This window comes from Acomys minous (assembly GCF_964271855.1).
Source record: "Acomys minous genome assembly, chromosome: 2".
NCBI lineage: Eukaryota > Metazoa > Chordata > Mammalia > Rodentia > Muridae > Acomys > Acomys minous.
In genome coordinates, this window is record NC_140484.1 from 119,601,705 (window position 1) to 119,620,095 (window position 18,391).

Here is an 18,391-nt window from a genome sequence, read left to right on the forward strand (position 1 = left end):
GACTTGGGCCTTACTTTGAGTGCAGGCTTGTGTACGGGCCGTGCTGTCAGAATGCTGGCCCTTTGAAGGGTGGATGCCACTAGGTCCTGGCGTCCTTTAGGGAGGTTCACGGTCTGCCCTGGTGTGTGATCAGAGCCTTCTAAAGACAGAGTTCATCCCTGTCTGCTGTTAGGGCCTATGAGTTGATAACAGAACTCAAGAGGGAACAGAAGTCAAGCCCAGTGACAGAAAGTGAAAGCCGCTTCCTTAGGCCATGCTGAGGAAGAAAGCCAAGCTCTGTTTCCATTCCTGCACCTCTTAAGCAAAGAGACTCCCACTTTTGAAGCTCACATGACCCATCTCTAACACCCTGAGGTTTTTTGTCACTGTCCCTCATTGGGCACCCACATCAACACCCAGCTCCCTAATAGTATCCACATGAGACCAGGCAGCACAATACAGCTAGCTTCCCGTCTACTGCCCTATTCTACTTGAGGCCTCCTGCAATAGGGCTACAGATGCCATAATGCAGGAACCATGAGTCAGCTGCTATGACTTGGACCGTATTTCCCAAATCCAAAATAAAGGTAGTTAGTATGATGTTAAGCAGATCATATGGACCCAGGACCACCCTTGAGAAAAGCTGGGCATGCTCTCTAGACTCCTATCAGGGGACAGAGATCATGGCACTGCATCTGCCCAGATAATGAATCAACTAACAAGGATGGAGACTGGCTTGCATCACAGCCTCCACACTTTCCAGGGCCTTGCCTAACGGGACTGTTATTTACGGACTGCAGGCATGGGGGCAGGGAATGGGAGAGGCCTTCAAGTGTACCTGACAAAGGCTGGCAGGAGACCTCTGGATGATTAAGTGGAAGGTAGGGAGTGAACTTGGTTGCCTCCCCAACTCTGAGCAACTCAGATGTGCCCACAGGTCCATCAAGCACGGGTTATTTCAAATACCCTATTGTGTTGAAGTCAGTGCCTCTGGGGTCCCGTGAACTCAGTCCTGTAAGTAACAGCACATGTTGGACGCACATTCCATCTCTCTTATTCTTAAGGCACAGAGGAAAGGATGTGGTTGACAGAAGCCAAGGTCTGAACTTGACTGTGCAACATGTGACTCACTGGCAGGCTCAGAGTGTTACACAGTGTGGGGCTATTGCCTCTTCACAGTCAAGCCAAAACAATGAACTCTGTGTATCTCTGCTGTTGTTTCATCACTGACACTGATCTGCAATGTCAAGCAATGTCAGTCCATGTTTCTCTTCTTCTTTAAGTCCCAAGACCCAGCAACACCATTTCCTGAGGTTAACATGCTAAGGCATGTAATCTCAAGGGAACTTTGACATAGAGGACTCAATGTCACTGTTTCCTCTATAGAGAGGCTGTGTGGCAAGAGAAAGCTCTGGTGTGTGTGTGTGTGTGTGTGTGTGTGTGTGTGTGTGTGTGTGTGTGAGAGAGAGAGAGAGAGACAGAGAGAGAGAGAGAGAGAGACAGAGAGAGAGAGAGAGACAGAGAGAGACAGAGGAGAGAGAGAGAACTATTTCATGGGTCATGTCTGTATAGGAGGAAATAATTGTTGTTGAAGCTCACATCTTACTTTGATTGGAAACTTTAAAGTCATGAATGGGTTGAAATGCATTCTCATCTCATTTCTCATGCTTCAGTTGAGGATGAAGCTGGGAAGTGGATGAGCCTGGTCTCAGTGGTAAACGTTTGTCGGATGAGGAGATATTTACTATGGGTATCTCTGGGTGGGACACCCATCCTTCCTGCGTTTGTACAGAACAGTGCTTAACTCACAGTTATCATTTTGGTTATGGTTAAAGAGAGCCAAAGGATCTGCATGAGAAAAGTAGACAGACAGGGCACTGTGCTGCGTGGACATCACACTTCTCAAAACTGCTCCCAAGAACCGTCTGGACTGTCTGTCCAAACAGAATATGAATACAGTAGACATGCATCTATCCACCTGCTACAAGTGTCTGAGATCAACTCTAACCATGAAGGAGGTGTGAGTGATGGGGGCATCAGCCAAAGCCTGCTGCAGGAAGATGGTGCCGTTGGGAAGTATGGTAAGGATGAGGGACACTTCCAAATGTCCCACAATGCCTCAAACCAAACAAACCAAAAAACTTGGAAGCTTATATCCCTAGCACTGGTGACTCTGGAGCCTTCCCTCAAAGGCAGGCTATACACAGGCCAGCCCCACGGAGCCAGCTAGATGCTGTCACATAGTCAGCTTCACTGTGAGGACTGTGAAACCAACTCCAAACAGGCTACGTGTTTCTTGTACTTCTCCCTATTTTCCTTAGTAGAAAGAGAGGATTCACGTTGATCATTTTTTTCTATACTTGAACTCTAGGTTTTTTTTTTTAAATAAAAGGAATCCATTAAAGTTATAAGGTCCATAAAGTAGTCACTTTTTAACCTAAAGGCTAACAGGATTAAGAACTAATTACTTACTTTATTTGCTATGGGTTTTTTTGAGACAGGATCTTGCTACATAGCTTAGGTTTGTCTTGGAGTTGCCATCCTCCTGCCTCATGCTCCCAAGCACTGAGATTTCAAGTATATAGCACCGGAACAGAATTAGGACGCATTACGATTACTAATAGCAGCCTGCCACTAGGGCAAATCCTTGCACTAAACAAGGCATACACACAAGGGTCAAAGTACAGACGATGGCTTGCTCAATGACAAGAGGCTCTTAGTGGTTGTACATGCGAGTCAAGTGACTGCTGGCTACTGGTTTAAGAAAGGTAAAACAAACTCACCTCGAAAATTTACTGGGACCTTCCCCATCTTCATCATCGAAGTCCATTCTGAAAAGTCAAAGCCACAAGTGAGCACTGGTTATAGTTTTCAGAAGACAGTAACTGGTTACATGAGTTGGGAAGGCGAAGGAACCTTCATCCTATCACATCGCTATGTAATGCTTCCAACCTCAGGCAGTCCTAAACAGAATCCCTACAGTCTCAAGAAAAAAAATTATCATAAATGAAAGGTCTCCAGTGTGTAAACCGTTCATTCTCTGGTCAGAAATGGGAATACTCAATGTGCCAATTTGTCCCCCTAGAATGCGTCTCAGGCTGTGTTGGGGGAGGGGTGTGGGTCCTTCCACACCATGTATTCCACTTCTAAACCTTGTGGTATATGCTCAAGGGACTTGTTAAACTGTAAGTTCAATGGGTGATGAAGGACAATCAAGGAACAGTGGACGTGTCTGAGAATACTGCTTATAACTTGGTTTTATAACCTCAGGGCAAAGGCCCTTCAAAACCATCATTCTGTCACACCCAGGGTCAAACATAAGCTGGTTGAGGAGGAAACTGCCATTTGATACCCAAATCACAGCTGGTTGTCCACTTGCTGAAGCTCACCCAATTATTCTTCAGCCCTCTTCTTTCCTGGGCCTCCTCCCCTTGTTAACATCAAACAATGTCTTGATGAGTTCTTTCCTAACTAGCACCCCAAATGTTCCTTCTAAAAAAAAAACCCAAGTTCTTTTGATGTCAGCAAGCACAGGCTGGAAGACATTAGGGCAGAGGGAAACTCACCTATGATCAAGTATACCCAGAGTTTCTGAGGAAGAAAATGAGATACCTACGGTAAGTGCAGCTCTTGAGTGGGGCATCTGCAAGCCCTAAGTTACTCCGCTTCTTCTTAGTAGGCCTAAGGGATTTGGTGAGACATATTCTTATGATCCAAGCATAAGGGAAGCTAGTTGCCTGGCAGCTAGGTCTGAGGAATTCTTTGTTTTAGCAGCTTATTACGAGGATGGAGTGTGCTGGGATACACAGTGAGATTCTGCTCAAACAATAAACAAAGAATGAAGTGTGTGCCAGAAGACCACGGCTACAGACGCCAGGACTTCTGGCCCCTCACAGGGAGGATGACCTCCATTCCCTAGTATGTAAAGGCTTGGATAACAATTGATCAGGAAATGCACAGGGCACACAGGCCACCAGGAAGAAGCAGCCACGTTACACAAAAAGAGCCACCCTTGTACACATACCCCAAAAGGGACTCCAGCGAGATGCATGGCGACCTCTAGGCTTTGCAGCAACTTGAGGGACCTAAGAACTAGGATCAAATAGGGCTAAATGAAGGGAGGAAGGCAGTTTTTGCTTGTCTTTGTCCTGAACCCAGAGCTGACATGCCCAGAACTGCCTGATAGGATCCCTCACTTAGATCCTTGGTCCTCAAAAGCCAACTGTCCTCACACTAAAAATAAGAGGCGGGGAAAATGTCAGCCCTGTTAACAGAAATGGCTTAGTACAAAGAGAAAAAGAGATGGGCAAGAAGAAGGGGAAAGACAGGGAGAAGACCAGAAGTCCAACACTGGGCTGCTGAGCTGCCTACAGGACAAGTGGGGCTGAGTGTGGGAATTCTGAATAAAGCTCATTAATATCCTGCATAATTACTAAGCTATCTTCTCACCTTTCTGGAAATTACATACTGCAAATAGCCACACACACACAAAAAGTAACTGAGGCCAGTTGCATTTTGCAGAGCCACACTGCCACCTAGTGCTTATAAAGGGAAAGATCAACGTCTCTGCCTACATCAAACGCCAGCATGCTTATTAGCGCTTTCAAAATTCCAAAGAACTTGTGCGAGGATTTATCAAAACCTCAAATGGGTGTAAGATTCACAGTTATCTTTAAAATTCCACTCAGTTCAATTTGCTATCAAAGTTTCTATAGTGTGTGCGCACACATATGTGCACGTGTGCATCCATGTGTGCATGCAGGCATTTTTGTGTATGTGTGTCTATGTGCATGTGCACATGTGCGTGTGCACGTGCATGCGTGTGTGTGCATGTGCATGTGTGTGCGCTTTCTCCTTCTTCCACATGGATCTGGTTATCTAACTTATGTCATCAGGCATGTCAGCAAGTGCCTGTACCACTGAGCCATCTCTAGGGCCTTTGATAGAATTATGATAACAAGCTCCTACAAAACATAGTTGATGGGAGCCCTCACTGCAGGCCGAAAGGTCAATGAGATGCTTGGGGTGACCAAGGACACAGTGTTCTTGGGGTCCAGGATTTCATGCTGAAACAGTCTCAAGCAAACCAGGATGGTTGGTCACCTTCCTATTAACAGTTTGCTGTTACCCAGTGCCCTATGGGACAGGTGTATGGGGAAGTGAGCTGTGTGGTAAAGAGTCCCAGCTTGGCCAGTCACGCTGCACATCAGGCCAGCAGATGGTAAGAGGAAGGGATGGCCTGGCCTGGACCCTGACTTTATTGGAGTCCATTGGAAAATTGGAGTCATGATTTGTATGTGAAAAATTAAAGACCAAAAAACTATGGCTCCTATCTGTGCAGTGTGCAACCATACACGTGTAACATGTAGAAACTGCACCCAGCACCTGTAAGTGTGTATGTAATCATACACGTGTAGCATGTAGAAACTGTACCTACCACCTGTAAGTGTATTTGCAATCATACACATGTAGCATGTAAAAATTGCACCCACCACCTATAAATGTGTTTGCAATCATACACATGTAGCCTGTAAAAACTATGCCCAGTACCTATGAGTGTGTATACAATCATATACATGAAGCATGTAGAAACTGCACCCACCATCTATAAATATATCCAATCACACACATATGGCATATAGAAACTGCACCCATCACTTGTAAGTGTATATGCAATCATATACATGTAGCATGTAGAACCTGTGCCCAGTACCTATAAGTATGTATGTAATCACACATATGTAGTATGTAGAAACTGCACCAACTACTTGGAAGTGTGTATGAAATCATACATATGTAGCATGGAGAGAAGCTGTACCTTCCCACCCATGAGTATGTGTGCAATCACATGCATGCAGCATAGAGAGAAACTGCACATGCCACTTGTGTGTGCATGGACTCACACTTAGGCAGCAATCATGTTTAGTAATTTATAACTCAGAACAGTCCCCACGCACATGCCCATGATTGTTTAGATATACCCAAAAAGTCTCACTAACCCCTCAGCAACACACACGCATGCATGCACGCTCACACACACACACACACACACACACACACACACACACACACGTGCGTGTGCGCGCCAATGGCCCTGACTAAAAAGACCTCAAACAACACTTGCCCAGGTCCTGCGTTTGGTCCCTGCCACCATGTCCAACTTTAAATATGACTACAATAAGCTGTGCTTATTTCTTCTGCTATAAAAAGTTAAGTAAATCATCCTTTGTTTTATGTCTTTTATGTTTCTCTATTATACCGAAACATCTGGATAATAAAAAAAATCAATATATGACTTTAAGCTCCATTGTATTCACTCTTTAAAAACCCTCAGCACAGTGAATGAGTGGGTGGTGACGTGAGTCTTCGGAAAGTGCGCTGAAAACACACCTGGCCCTACTTTCCTGTCAGAGGGCCTGGATGCAGAGTGCGGATAACTGAGCGTAACTTATGTGGCGAGGAAGTGAACAGAATCTCCCTAGCAGTGCTGTTTAAGAAAACAGTGCATTTATTTATTTATTTTATGTATATGCATACACTATCTTTATGCACACCCAAAGAGGGCACCACATATCAATACAGATAGCTGTGAGCCACCATGTGGTTGCTGGGAATTGAACTCAGGACCTCTGGAAGAGCAGCCGGTGCTCTTAACCACTGAGCCATCTCTCCAGCCCATAGTGCAGCCGGGCGTGGTGGCGCACGCTTTTAATGCCAGCACTCGGGAGGTAGAGGTAGGCAGATCGCTATGAGTTCGAGGCCAGCCTGGTCTATAAAGTGAGTCCAGAGCAGCCAAGGCTACACAGAGAGACCCTGTCTCAAAAAACAAAAACAAACAAAAAAATAAAAAAGAAGAAAAGAAAACAGTGCAGCGTCAAATTTGAGTCTGCACATAGCATTCTCCTCTTTAAGCAAAGAGAACGGTCATTCCAGTACAGTGGCTGGTTATTCCAGTACAGTGGCTACACAGGAGCAACCCTGGGCCCTACTACGGGTCCCGAGAACAGAGCAGTGACAATGTGTCTGGAAATATTCCCACTTCAGAGCCTGGATCTGCTGGTTGATATTACAACTGAGCAACTGAGCTACACATGAAAACCTGAGGAACACACACACAGAGAGCCCTCCCTTCCCCTCCTGCCTTCCCCCCCCCCCCAACTCTCTCATTTGTAACCAGAGTCTTACTATGAAGCCAGGGCTGGTCTTGAACTCTGGAGTCTCCTGCCTGTTAGCTACATAGAGTGCTGGGATTTTCCCTCAGTGATAGGTGCTAGCCAGTGGCAGGAGCTGATACACTGCTGTCCATCCCGGTCACCTCCCCTTCCATCCCAGCGGCTAGCTTTGGAGTAGGCTGTGCTGTCACTTAACTCAGTGCCACTTCCTCACTGAGGGTTTAAAGCACGGCTTTTGCCTGGCGGGAGCCTCCCTCCCTTGCTGAGCTTAGGGAGGTCACAGCAGGAATGTATGTCAGGTGACTTGCTTCAGCTCATTCCTCCCGCACATGTGGAGCTACTTTGGAAAGAATGTGAACCGTCTGAACCTTCACCTTGTGTCCCGGCTTCCAGGCAGGAGAGCGGAGCCCTGCTGAGACTCTCACTGAGGACTCTGTCAGTGAAGTGGGAAGAAAGCCCAGGCCGGAAGGACTCAGGAGCACTAGGCCAGGCCCACATCCAGGAGGATCCAAAGTCCTCAAGAGGTCAGTGAGGGTCAGCTGACCCTGAGGCTGTGAAACACGGGAGAACAATCAGTGACTGTCCTGAGAACTGGGAACTCTGTACCTCCATGAGAATGACTATCAAGTGAGAGAGGGAGGGCCTGGAAAGGAATATGGCAGGGCACGCCAATGCCGTTTTTTTTTTCTCTCCCTTGACACTCTATTCTCTTCCACATCCCTCTCTTTGGGTCTCTTCAAGCATGTCCCACAACCTTAACAGAAGGAACAGTTGGAGACACGATGCTGGTGACAGTGACTGCCAACAATGCCAGCCAACGCCAGCCACAGCACAAGGCCCTGATGGAGCTATCTGCCTTTTGATGCCACAGCCTCCGTCAGCGCCTCACAGTGGAAGGGGTAGTTATCACGGTGTTCCAGAATAGCAGTGGCTTCAATACAAGATTTTCATGAAAGGATGTAAAAAAATGCCAGATGCAAGAATTGCAGTGGAAACCAGTCTGTTAAAATGGAGGTTCCCCTTCTTAAGACCCAGGATGAATCTTTAAAGTCATGGGGTCTGATTCTCACAGGAGTAAAGGGCAGGCAGGACACAGACTCCAAGAAAGATGACAAGGGGTACAGGCCTCCTAGTGAAGGTCCAATTCATTGGTCTGCCCCAGAAAGCCTCGGTCTCACCCTATGGCAGGGTGTCAGAGGTCACTGCCAACCTACCTTCACCTCTGCTACCTTCCTGATTGGTGGCTTCCTCTGCTGTATGTGGAACTGAAGCCAAATTTAAGTGTCAGCCTGCCCAGGGCCCACACTAGCTGCTAGTGCTATGGTGTATGTGGTGGTGGTGGTGGTGGTGGTGTGTGTGTGTGTGTGTGTGTGTGTGTGTCTGTGTGTGTGTGTGTGTGTGTGTGTTAGTTTGAATAGATGTCATGTTCGCCATAGTCTCATGCATTTGAATACTAGGTCCCCCAGTTAGTGGCCCTTTTTAAGTAGGCTTAGGAGTTATGCCTCTGTGTCACTGGGGGGCAGCTCTGAGGTTTCAAAGGCCAAGTGCCATTCCCAGTTCACAATCTGCTTCTCGTTTGCGATTTAAGATGTGAGCTCATCTAGAGTCCCAATAGGATGTCCTTCCCCTCTGTCCCAGTTTCCTGGTACGTGAGCAAAGTAGAAGGATCCAGAGGGTCCAAGAAACCTACAAGTAGAACATTATGATAGGCAGATTTGGGCCCAGGGGTCCCGCTCAAACTAAGGCACCAGCCAAGGACAATACAGGCGGTAAACCTTAAACCCCTACCCAGATCTACTCAATGGACAGAACATTCTCCACAGTTGAGTGGAGAGTGGGATATGACTTTCTCACATACTCTGGTGCCTCATCTTTGACCATGTCCCCTGGAGGGGGACACCTGGTGGCACTCAGAGGAAGGACAGCATGTTACCAAGAAGAGACTTGATACCCTATGAACATATACAGGGGGAGGAAACCCCCCTCAGGAACAGTCATAGGGGAGGGGAATAAGGGGAAAATGGGAGGGAGGGAAGAATGGGAGGATACAAGGGAGGGGATAATCATAGAGATGTAACAAGAGTAAATTAATAAAATATTAAAAAAAAAAGATGTGAGCTCTGCGCTGCTTTAGTTGCAATGCCTGCCTGCTGCTATGCTTTCCCACTGTGCCTCAAATAGACCCCTCCCTTCTATAAGTTGCCTTGGTCATGGTGCATCACAGTGATAGAAAGGGAACAAAAAACTATGTGCAATGATACAGGACAGCTGTGGGGAATTCCTCAGATCTCGGACTAAGTCCTAGGTCAAGCTATCTTAAGTGCAATGCAGAAAGCAGGACCTGTACTCCAGAGTCAGGTCAGGACCCTGCAGGCCAAGATGGAACATAGCTGGGGTGCATACCAGCCCAAACCCTGAGGAAACAGAGGCTCACCCCCTCACCCCGAGCCCAGCGAGGGCTCATGGTCTTCAGCATGGAGTGGGACTTGGCTTAGACTTGGACCAACCTAGAGCATCCATTGCAGAGCCTGGTCTGTTTTCTTCTGGAAAATGACAAAGACGATCAATGGAGTGTCCCTCTAAAGAACGTGGGTTAAGATAGTAACTATTGAAATACTGTGGGTATCTTTATTGAAAACTTGATATTTTAACACTATCCAAATTCGGTTAGCAAGCCAGACTACAGAACTCCACAGTTTGCGGGAACAACGGCTCAGAGAGCAGGCAGCTGTGCAGGCAGCCCAGAGGCAAGCTGCAGCCTTTATCAGGTAGTTACTGGGAGCACCCACTGAAGAGACCCAGCAGCAGCAGACAGAGCACTGGCTGCCTCAGAGTGTGCAGGATCAGGAAGAGGCCAGCCTTGCCACCAAGCTCACAGTCTCAACCCTCTAAATCCTCAGAGTAACCAAGCATCACTCTGGCCCTTTCCCAGAGACTCCACCACACACAGCAGACCTTACCATAAGCTGGCATTACAGTACTAAGGTGCTTCATCTTGTCCCTACCCCGTCCCATTTCAACCTAGGTCCAGCCTGCAGCCCTGGGGCTGTGGAAGGTTTGTTCTGTTCTCACTGGGTAGGTGTAATCACAGGCAGAGTGTGTGCTCAGAAACTGAGCAACCTCACGAGGCAGCTTGTTTATTAACTACCTCACTGAAAATGATAAAAAATAAAAATTAAAAAATTTTAAAAAAGGATCAATGGGGAACAGGGTAAAGCTATATACTGAGCTGGAAAATACTAGTTAGATTTTTCCTGAAGGACTTTGGTTGCTCTGATTTGGGGTTCTGAGTACAAATGCTAGCATCATTCCGCACAACTAGGTGCCAGTTTGGGTTTCATCTGCTCAAAGCTGGTCTGTGACCTATCAGAGCCAGCAGAGTCCACAAGACGATACTTATTCACTTTATTGTCTGAGCAACATTAAACACATCTATCTGGCCTTCAGGTGCTGGGCCCTGGCCAAAGGAATTCCTGCATATTCCTAGGAAAGATGAGCATTGGAGGAAATGCTGGAGGGCCAAATAGGACCGGGTCTGCCAAATGAGGGTGGAATGTTTGGGCAGTTAAGAGTGGACTCCTCCCTACCGAGAGCTAGCATAAGCCAGGCCCAGCAGGATCCCACAGCACACTCTCACTACAAGGACAAGCAAACAGAAACCCCCAGCTGGGTGCCAGGACCCAAGCAAATCATGTGCATATTCAGGAATCTTGCAAAATCTAAACAGGATGCAAACTGCTGAGCTTTGACTCTCCAGGAGGTGGGGGGGCAGGGGGTGGGGTGGGAGAACAATACCATTCTAGCAGGTCAAGAGCATTGCTCAACTTTCACTAAGGCCAGTTCTTGGAAACGCTGGGTCTGCTTACCCGGATCGCCGCTTTCCTCCTCGGGCAGGCATGGCTCCTGCCATTCTCACCTGTCCGGTGGCTGCCATGGGGGCCACAGGCAAGGACACAGATCCGGGTATATCTGAAGCCATTTCTGGAAGTCAACGGGACGAGAAGTTTTGTTAATGACAAAAACACCCAGTAACAAGCAAGAAAGCTGTCACACTGTCCCATGAAAGCCCACCGACTGGGGAGGAAGCCCAAGGAACTGGAGCTATGGCCATTTTGCTCACTGCCAGTCACTTGACTGGGCCGGTCCTGGGCAGGACTCCCAAACTGAGTGCTCAAATCAGTGGTTAAAAAGCATGAAAACAACTTTGCGGTGATTAAAGGACTCATGTCTTCCTGTTGTCACCTGGAGGCAGGTGGGCTCTCTAGGCAGGTGGGCAGAAAGGAACGCCTGAGGGAGAGCCCACAGCTGGTGCCAAGCGCACTGCTCGGGGTGAAGCTGAGTCTCATAAGCAGTCTCATACTTGCCTGGAGCAGTAACCACTAACCTCCACCTTTGCTCCCACACAGAAGCTAGGCCCTCACCCTCAGAAGAGACTCAGAAGCCCTGCCTGTCAGACACCAGGAATCCTGGGACATCGAGAGTCTCCCATCAGGCTCTATGAGGTGAGAGGCACCCAGGGCTCCCTAGACAATGTTTTCCAGGAACAAATACTAACTTAAAGAAAGAGAATGCTGGGCAACAGATGGGAGTAATTTTTTTTTCCTTACTCATCATGGTTAATGTACTGTTTCTAATAAGCCACACATTTCTGGAATCTCTTTTAACACCAAGTCAAACATCCTTGATTTCAAATCAGTCCACACGGTCAAAAAGTTTCTTCTTTGCACTTTCCACACTGCCGGCGTTCTGTACTGCAGGTGGAGGCTGTACACCAGCTTTCCCAGAAAGCAGAAACCAAGCTGGCTGAAGCACAGACACAGAGCTGTCCCAGAAAACACAGGAAGCCAGCGGTGAGGGGGCCCGGTCAGGAAGAGGAGGCCTACCTGAGCGAAGATGGAGGGCTTGAGCCCACTGCCCTGTTGGCCCACTCAGTGGGAAAAGCCAGTGGATGGCACGTTCTGCCCATGCCAGACAGCCCAGAAGCCACTGTGAGCCATGCCTGGCCTTTTCTTCTCTGGTCTCAGCCTGGTTCTTAGCCCTTGGGCACAGGACCTGACTCAACACTGTTCCCTCGGCACAGCTCCTCTCTTGCCCATCTTTTTACCTCACACCCAAAGCATTTCACAAATCTGGGCCAGATCTGTCACACCCTTAAGCTCAATAGCTGTTGCTACAGGGTTTTTTTTTTTTTTTTTAAGATTTATTTATTTATTATGTATACAACATCCTGCCTGCATGTGGGCCTGCCAGCCAGAAGAGGGCACCAGATCTCATTATAGATGGTTGTGATCCACCATGCAGTTGCTGGGAATTGAACTCAGGACTTTTGGAAGAGCAGCCAGTGCTCTTAACCGCTAAGCCATCTCTCCAGCTTTTTAAATTACCCAGATTTTAAAGTATGATTTAGCATATATTCCTCCACAGGGAAGGGGAGAGCTTGTCTAGTTTGCATGACATCTTTGTGTTTGTAATGTCCATTCTCCTTGTGAGCACAGCTTAGCTAAGAAGTAGCTCCGAGCTTGAACAGGGTTCACCTGGTGCTCCCCACAGGAATTCTCCTAACTGGTGCTGCTCGTTCGTTCCTTCCGTCATTCCTTTGAGTCTCTCTGCTATATCCAAAGGAAGAGAAGTTTGGTATTTGCATTGAAAAGAAAAGCAAAAAGAAAGAAAAGATAAACTTTTGGGGCTTGGAATGCCTTCTGCTGTGTTCACCGCTCTTGGCTCAGTCCTTTCTGGGGGGTGGAAGGGACATAGGGGCGGGGTCTATAAAGATATGCTTCAGCAGGACAGTTGGGATAAAGTGTGCATCAGGATCCTCTAAGGACAGAAGGAACAGCCACTGAGGCCACTGCTGCACCCTTCCTGGGGGTTATCAGTTCTCTATAGAAGCTAGGAAGTCATCGGACAGTTATCCCATAAGCTAAAACACAGTTGAGCCATTCCAATTCAGAACTCTTGAAGTCTGACAACACTGATCAAATCTTTTTTAAAAAATATATTTTATTAATTTATTCATATTACATCTAAATTGTTATCCCATCCCTTGTATCCTCCCATTCCTCCTTCCCTCCCATTTTCCCCTTACTCCCCTCAGGCCCCATGCTTTGACAAGCTCCTCACAACCGGCTTCTAATAAGATACTGTATGTGTTTCTGAACTAGCAGCTGAATTTCCTGGGTTCTATGGAGTCCCAAAGCTGGAGGTCAGGGCTGACTACAGCAGTCAAGGGCTCCAGGGGAAACATCCTAGGAAAAGCTGGGCATCGATCGCCTTTATTAAAACTGCCAATGCCCATTACACACGTACTGAGAAATCCTATGAGAAGAAGTTACTTTAACCTTGATTAACCCAGTAGATAATAAATGTCTAGGATTCTGAAAACTTAACATTTATTACCTGCTATTCTAGTGCTCAACGCAGCATTAGTTTGAGCATTTCAAAGCCAACAGCCTCAATGCCTGTGATTAAGGGAAACATCAGAGTGGAATTGATCTTGACTATCGTTTGCAAACCCTGAAAGGTCCCATTGTTTCTCTAGGCCAGTCAGTTCTAGCTCAGAGCAGGAGGGACATGGCAACTGAAACAAAACTGCCAATTGTGATCCAACTCACAGAAAGCAAAAACTCCCCCAAACCCTGGCTGGCAAAAAAAGAGGAGTAATTTTGAAGATCCATTCCTGGCTTCAGACAGATAAGGGACACAAAGCAAAGACAATGAGATGGCTTTGTACAAGTGTCCCGTTGGCCAATGCATGTCCAGCAATCATCCTAGGATCTGTCTCTGTCTCTCTGTGTGTCTCTGTCTCTCTGTGTGTCTGTGTGTCTCTGTCTCTGTCTCTCTGTCTGTCTGTCTCCCTCCCTCCCTCCCTCCCTCCCTCCCTCCCTCCCTCCCTCCCTCCCTCCCTCCCATACTTTCCTATTTCTCCCTCAGCTCTCTAGCTCCTCCCTATGAGTACATTTCAGTAACAAGGGGTTAAGAGGAAGACCAAGTGGCTTTGTAGTCAAACAGTTCCAAACAGCTGCTCAAATAGGTGGAAACTACCAGAATGACCGGGACACTATTGGTCACAGTACCTATCTTGTGAAGTCATTTTTAAATTAAGAGTAATGTATGTATGCTGGGTGTGGTGGTGCATGCCTGTAAATCCCAGCACTCAGGGAAGGCAAAGGCAGGCAGGCGGATCACTGTCAGTCTGAAGCCAGCCTGGCCTACAAGGCAAGTCCGTGTCTTGAAAAACAAAACAAACAAAAAAAGAGAAATGTATGTAAAGAGCATAACACAATGTCTGGGGAAACAAGCTTTTAAACAACAATAAAGTCATGAACACAGTGATGGTAAACAGTTTAGCTTGTTGCCTGGATTACTGGGGCGGATTACCGGGTTTAAGACAGACATTCTTAGTCGGGTCAGAGGAAGCCTGCCCCTATGTTTATTTTCACAATTTAGATAAGGAATAGATATTCCATTTTATCCAGTGTCATCCATGTTAGTAACCAAAACACAGTCCTAGATATAAAGTAAACTAAATAGAAGATTCTACCCTCATGGCTAGCACTCATGTTAAAGGGTAAATGTTTCCAATGTTGATTTTTAGGAGACATCTTTAATAGATTCTAACAAAACAGAAAGCAGGTCTCTCTCCTCTGCTTGTGCACACCCATGTGGTCTGCTGGCATCTCCCTTAGGAGGCAACTGTCTGCTTTCAAACCTGGCAGTTGTTCCCTTTAACTAATATGTAAGCAGGCCAAGATTCCAGGATTCTTCTGGAAGATGCTACAGAAATGTTCCTGGCCAGGCCTGAGCCATGGCCTGCTACCAAATAAAGCTGAGATGCCCCAACCATTAACAGAGCCACCCTATGGAGCAGTGCTGATTTGCTCCAGAGTTTCTGAATTTCATTCTAAAATAAGAGAAAAAGAACCCTGAGAAGAAATCATCCCCCTAGAGCCAGTAAGACGACAGTGCAGCCACTGCCACATTCTGCGACTTGGGTCCGTGAAGAAGGCCTTCCTGGAAGACACTGCAACAACATGAATGTATTAAATATGAAAGTATCGGGGTCCCACAAGTGAGTGTTAGGACTGAGGAGATGTATGGTATGTTATGGTGGTGGTGGCGGCAGTGGCAGTGATGGTGTATGTGTGTGTGTGTGTTACAGAACAAAGACAGTCAATCAGAGGTACACATCCATGTCAGTCTAGTTACTTCTGTGGTAGCAATTACAGGTGGACTTTAATATCTTAAAGTTCTTATTCATTTTTTTAATGCTCTAGTTTACTCATCATAGGTGTGTGTGTGTGTATGTGTGTGTGTGTGTGTGTGTGTGTGTGTGTGTGTGTGTGTGTGTGTGTACATGTACGGATATGTGTGTAGAAGCCAGAGTTTGACATTGGTTGGGTGTCTTCCTCAATTGTTTGCCACCTTAATTTTTGAAACCGAGTCTCCCACTGACCCTGGGTCTCACTAATTCAGCTAAGCTGCTTGCAGTGAGACCCGGGGGTCCTCTTGTCTCTGTCTCCCCAGCGCAGGGGCTGCAAACGGTGATTACCATGCCTGGCTTTTTACGTGGGTGCTGGGAAATCTGAACTCAGGTTCTCATGCTTATATAGAAAGTAATTTACCAACTCAGCCATTCCCTCAACTCAGCATGCGCTATTTTAATATTAGTTTAATGATGTGTTAATTGAATGTCACAAACAATAGCATACTTTAGAACTGTTTCATGAGGAATAGACAGAGGCAGAGGAAGGGGGCGTTTTCCAATAGGCATGTCCAATGATGAACAGCTTGGCTTAGTAACAACGACAGGATTTTGCTCAAGATTTGTACTGGGTACTGTTTTTCTGGAACACTGCCACCTTCCTGTCATGAACTTGACTTCCATCCACCCATGAAGTAGTTACAAAGGCATCACTTATTGCACACCAGAGAACTCAGCAAGGAGAGGTGGGTGCCAGGCTACAGAGCTAGGGAGTGGCAGAGCCTGCTTAGGTTTTAGCCACTCAGTATAGGGCTGTCACCCTCAGGGTGCCTAGGCAGAAGCAGAGTGCCCTGACAGCCCCCACCCTTGCTACCCTAAGAGATGAACTGACAGTGAACTTCTAAACCACAGCTGCAGTAGAAGTTGTGTAGCACACAGGTAACACCATGGTTTGGGGTCACTCAGTTGAGCTGTGGGGTCATGGGAAGTGACAACTCTCCAAGCTTTAGAGGAGACCTCATCTATAAGTCAGGCAAATATCTACATCATGAAGTTGTTGTGAGGCCAGAAAAACATGTATTATGTCTACCAGAAGAAATGTCTCTTCTCTCTTATTATTCTTATTATTTTCTCCAGGAAAGCAGTACCTTTCAACACAGCTTGCCCACCCTCCCTCCCTCCCTTCGTCTCTGTCTCTGTCTCTGTCTCTCTCTCTCTTTCTCTCTCTCCCCTCTCTCTCTCTGTGTCTGTGTGTGTGTGTGTGTGTGTAAGATAGACACACACACATGCACACACAGAGGGAGGTGTTTTATAACCTTTGAACCCATCACTTCTCTGTGTCTTGGTTTCCTATCTGTAAAGTGAGGATAACAGTGCACATGTCCTGAAGTTATGAGGATGAGAGATACTGATGTACACACAGCACTCAGATGGTACTTGGCACAGAATGAGCACACTTATTTCCCCTAAACACACACTAGGTGCTAACAAATACAGTCATACCTAGGAGAGTGAGTCTTCCCAGCACTTTTGTGACTTTTGTCTTTCTGGCCCTGTCTCACAAGTTTATGGGGAAGACTACATCCCAGTACCCTTGGTCTTCTTGAAGTGCCCATTTGGGACTGATGTCACCAAACCATAAAGGCTGTCTGAGTTGGATGGGCTTCTTCCTGGGTTGAGCTTCTGTGGTGCCCTTATGGCTATGCATTTGTGCCACCTGGCACTTGGCCACATTTTGGAGAGGGTCAGCACACCAGGCACTGAATCTCTCCAGTTGAGTTGTGTGAAGTGGTGAGCCTCCAACTTCCTCTGTCAACATCATTTTTCTCACCTCTCCTCATGGCTTCACACACACACAAGCACACAGGCATACCGTACTTACACACACCATACAAACCATGCAGATGCAGTGTGCATAGCAGGATCAAGGAAGATGCTAATGGGATGGACACACACACACACACAATGATACCATGCACCTTGCCTTGGGCCTGTCAAGGTCACAGTTTCTCTCTCACTAACATGGCACCTGCCCTCATTCCTGCACAGGTCAGAAACATGGCCCCTGGCTTTGAAGGAACCCAGAAGTTCTAGTGAATCCTCCATTCTGCTCCCCACTCCCATTCCTTATAGGCAGGTCAAGAAAAGGCTGGTCAGGCTTCAGCAAGAAGCCAGGGACGCGAGCCTCACACACCAGACGAGGGTTTGTCATATTTAGCAAGGACGAAGTCTGCTGTACAGAAACTCAACTGCATTCTGCGAATACACTGCACGTCAAGCAAACCACCTTAAAATAGACACAGGATTTGCCATTGTGCATGTGAAAGTTTAAAGAAGGGGCAAAGCCCCAACATATGGCTGCCTCTCTGCTCCTCCCACTCGTGTTGCTTCTCTACTCAGACTTGGCCCCTCCCACCAGAGATCTGGGGTCATCCAGTGGCCACAGCTGCCTATGGCCAACAGTGACTCTCCTGTTCCTACCCTCTCTGTGGGAACCGTTCCCCTGCTTTCCGACATCCATCCTGCTTCTTAGGAGCCATATCCCTGTCTAGTCACATGATGACCCTCCTGCCATGTCTCCTGCCAGCTGCTGCTCTTCACCAGGACACAAGGACATTCTTTCATTCCTGTTCCCCCCTCATTGACCTCTTCCAGGTGTGCTACATCAACACCACCTCTGTGGTTCCCTATACCCTGCCAGCAAGCATGCTGTCCCTGCTATAAGTCTCTCCATTTCTACTGCTGGCCTGGCTGGTAAGACCCTGGCCTCCTGCCCCTCTTATTTGTACCCACACAGCCAGATGGGATGAGGCCAACCACTCCACTAATCTTCTCTTCGTTCTTACTGTGTGGAGTCCCTGCCATGAGCAACTTCTTGTTTCTGCATGGTCAGGCTGCTACCACCTCTCCTGTTCGTCTTTCTGGCTCCAGCCACATTTCTCTGTCCATCCTTGTACCATACTATGTTCCCTTCCGCCCCAGGACCATTGCACACACAATGTCCTTAGATGAGAAAAGCTCCCATTCTTCCCTCCACCCA

The 18,391-nt window shown here is 47.2% G+C and overlaps 1 protein-coding gene across 12 annotated transcripts in view; it reads right to left on the reverse strand.

The window, feature by feature from the left end:
- The window catches only part of ARNT2 (aryl hydrocarbon receptor nuclear translocator 2), a 157,526-nt gene that overhangs the window by 102,211 nt on the left and 36,924 nt on the right, over nt 1–18,391 (reverse strand). For 9 of the 12 annotated variants that reach the window (XR_014777477.1, XM_084773370.1, XM_084773369.1 and 6 more), the window contains 2 exons: nt 11,018–11,132; nt 2,763–2,810 (listed from right to left, as the gene is read on the reverse strand). Coding sequence is in view for 11 of the 12 variants with exons in the window: in XM_084773370.1 (XP_084629496.1) it covers nt 2,763–2,810; nt 11,018–11,132 (163 nt within the window). In the remaining variant the exon portion in view is untranslated. Of the gene's footprint in view, nt 1–2,762; nt 2,811–7,164; nt 7,343–11,017; nt 11,133–13,547; nt 13,610–18,391 lie in introns of those variants that run through there. The other 3 variants (XM_084773366.1, XM_084773365.1, XM_084773373.1) reach the window with 2 other exon arrangements.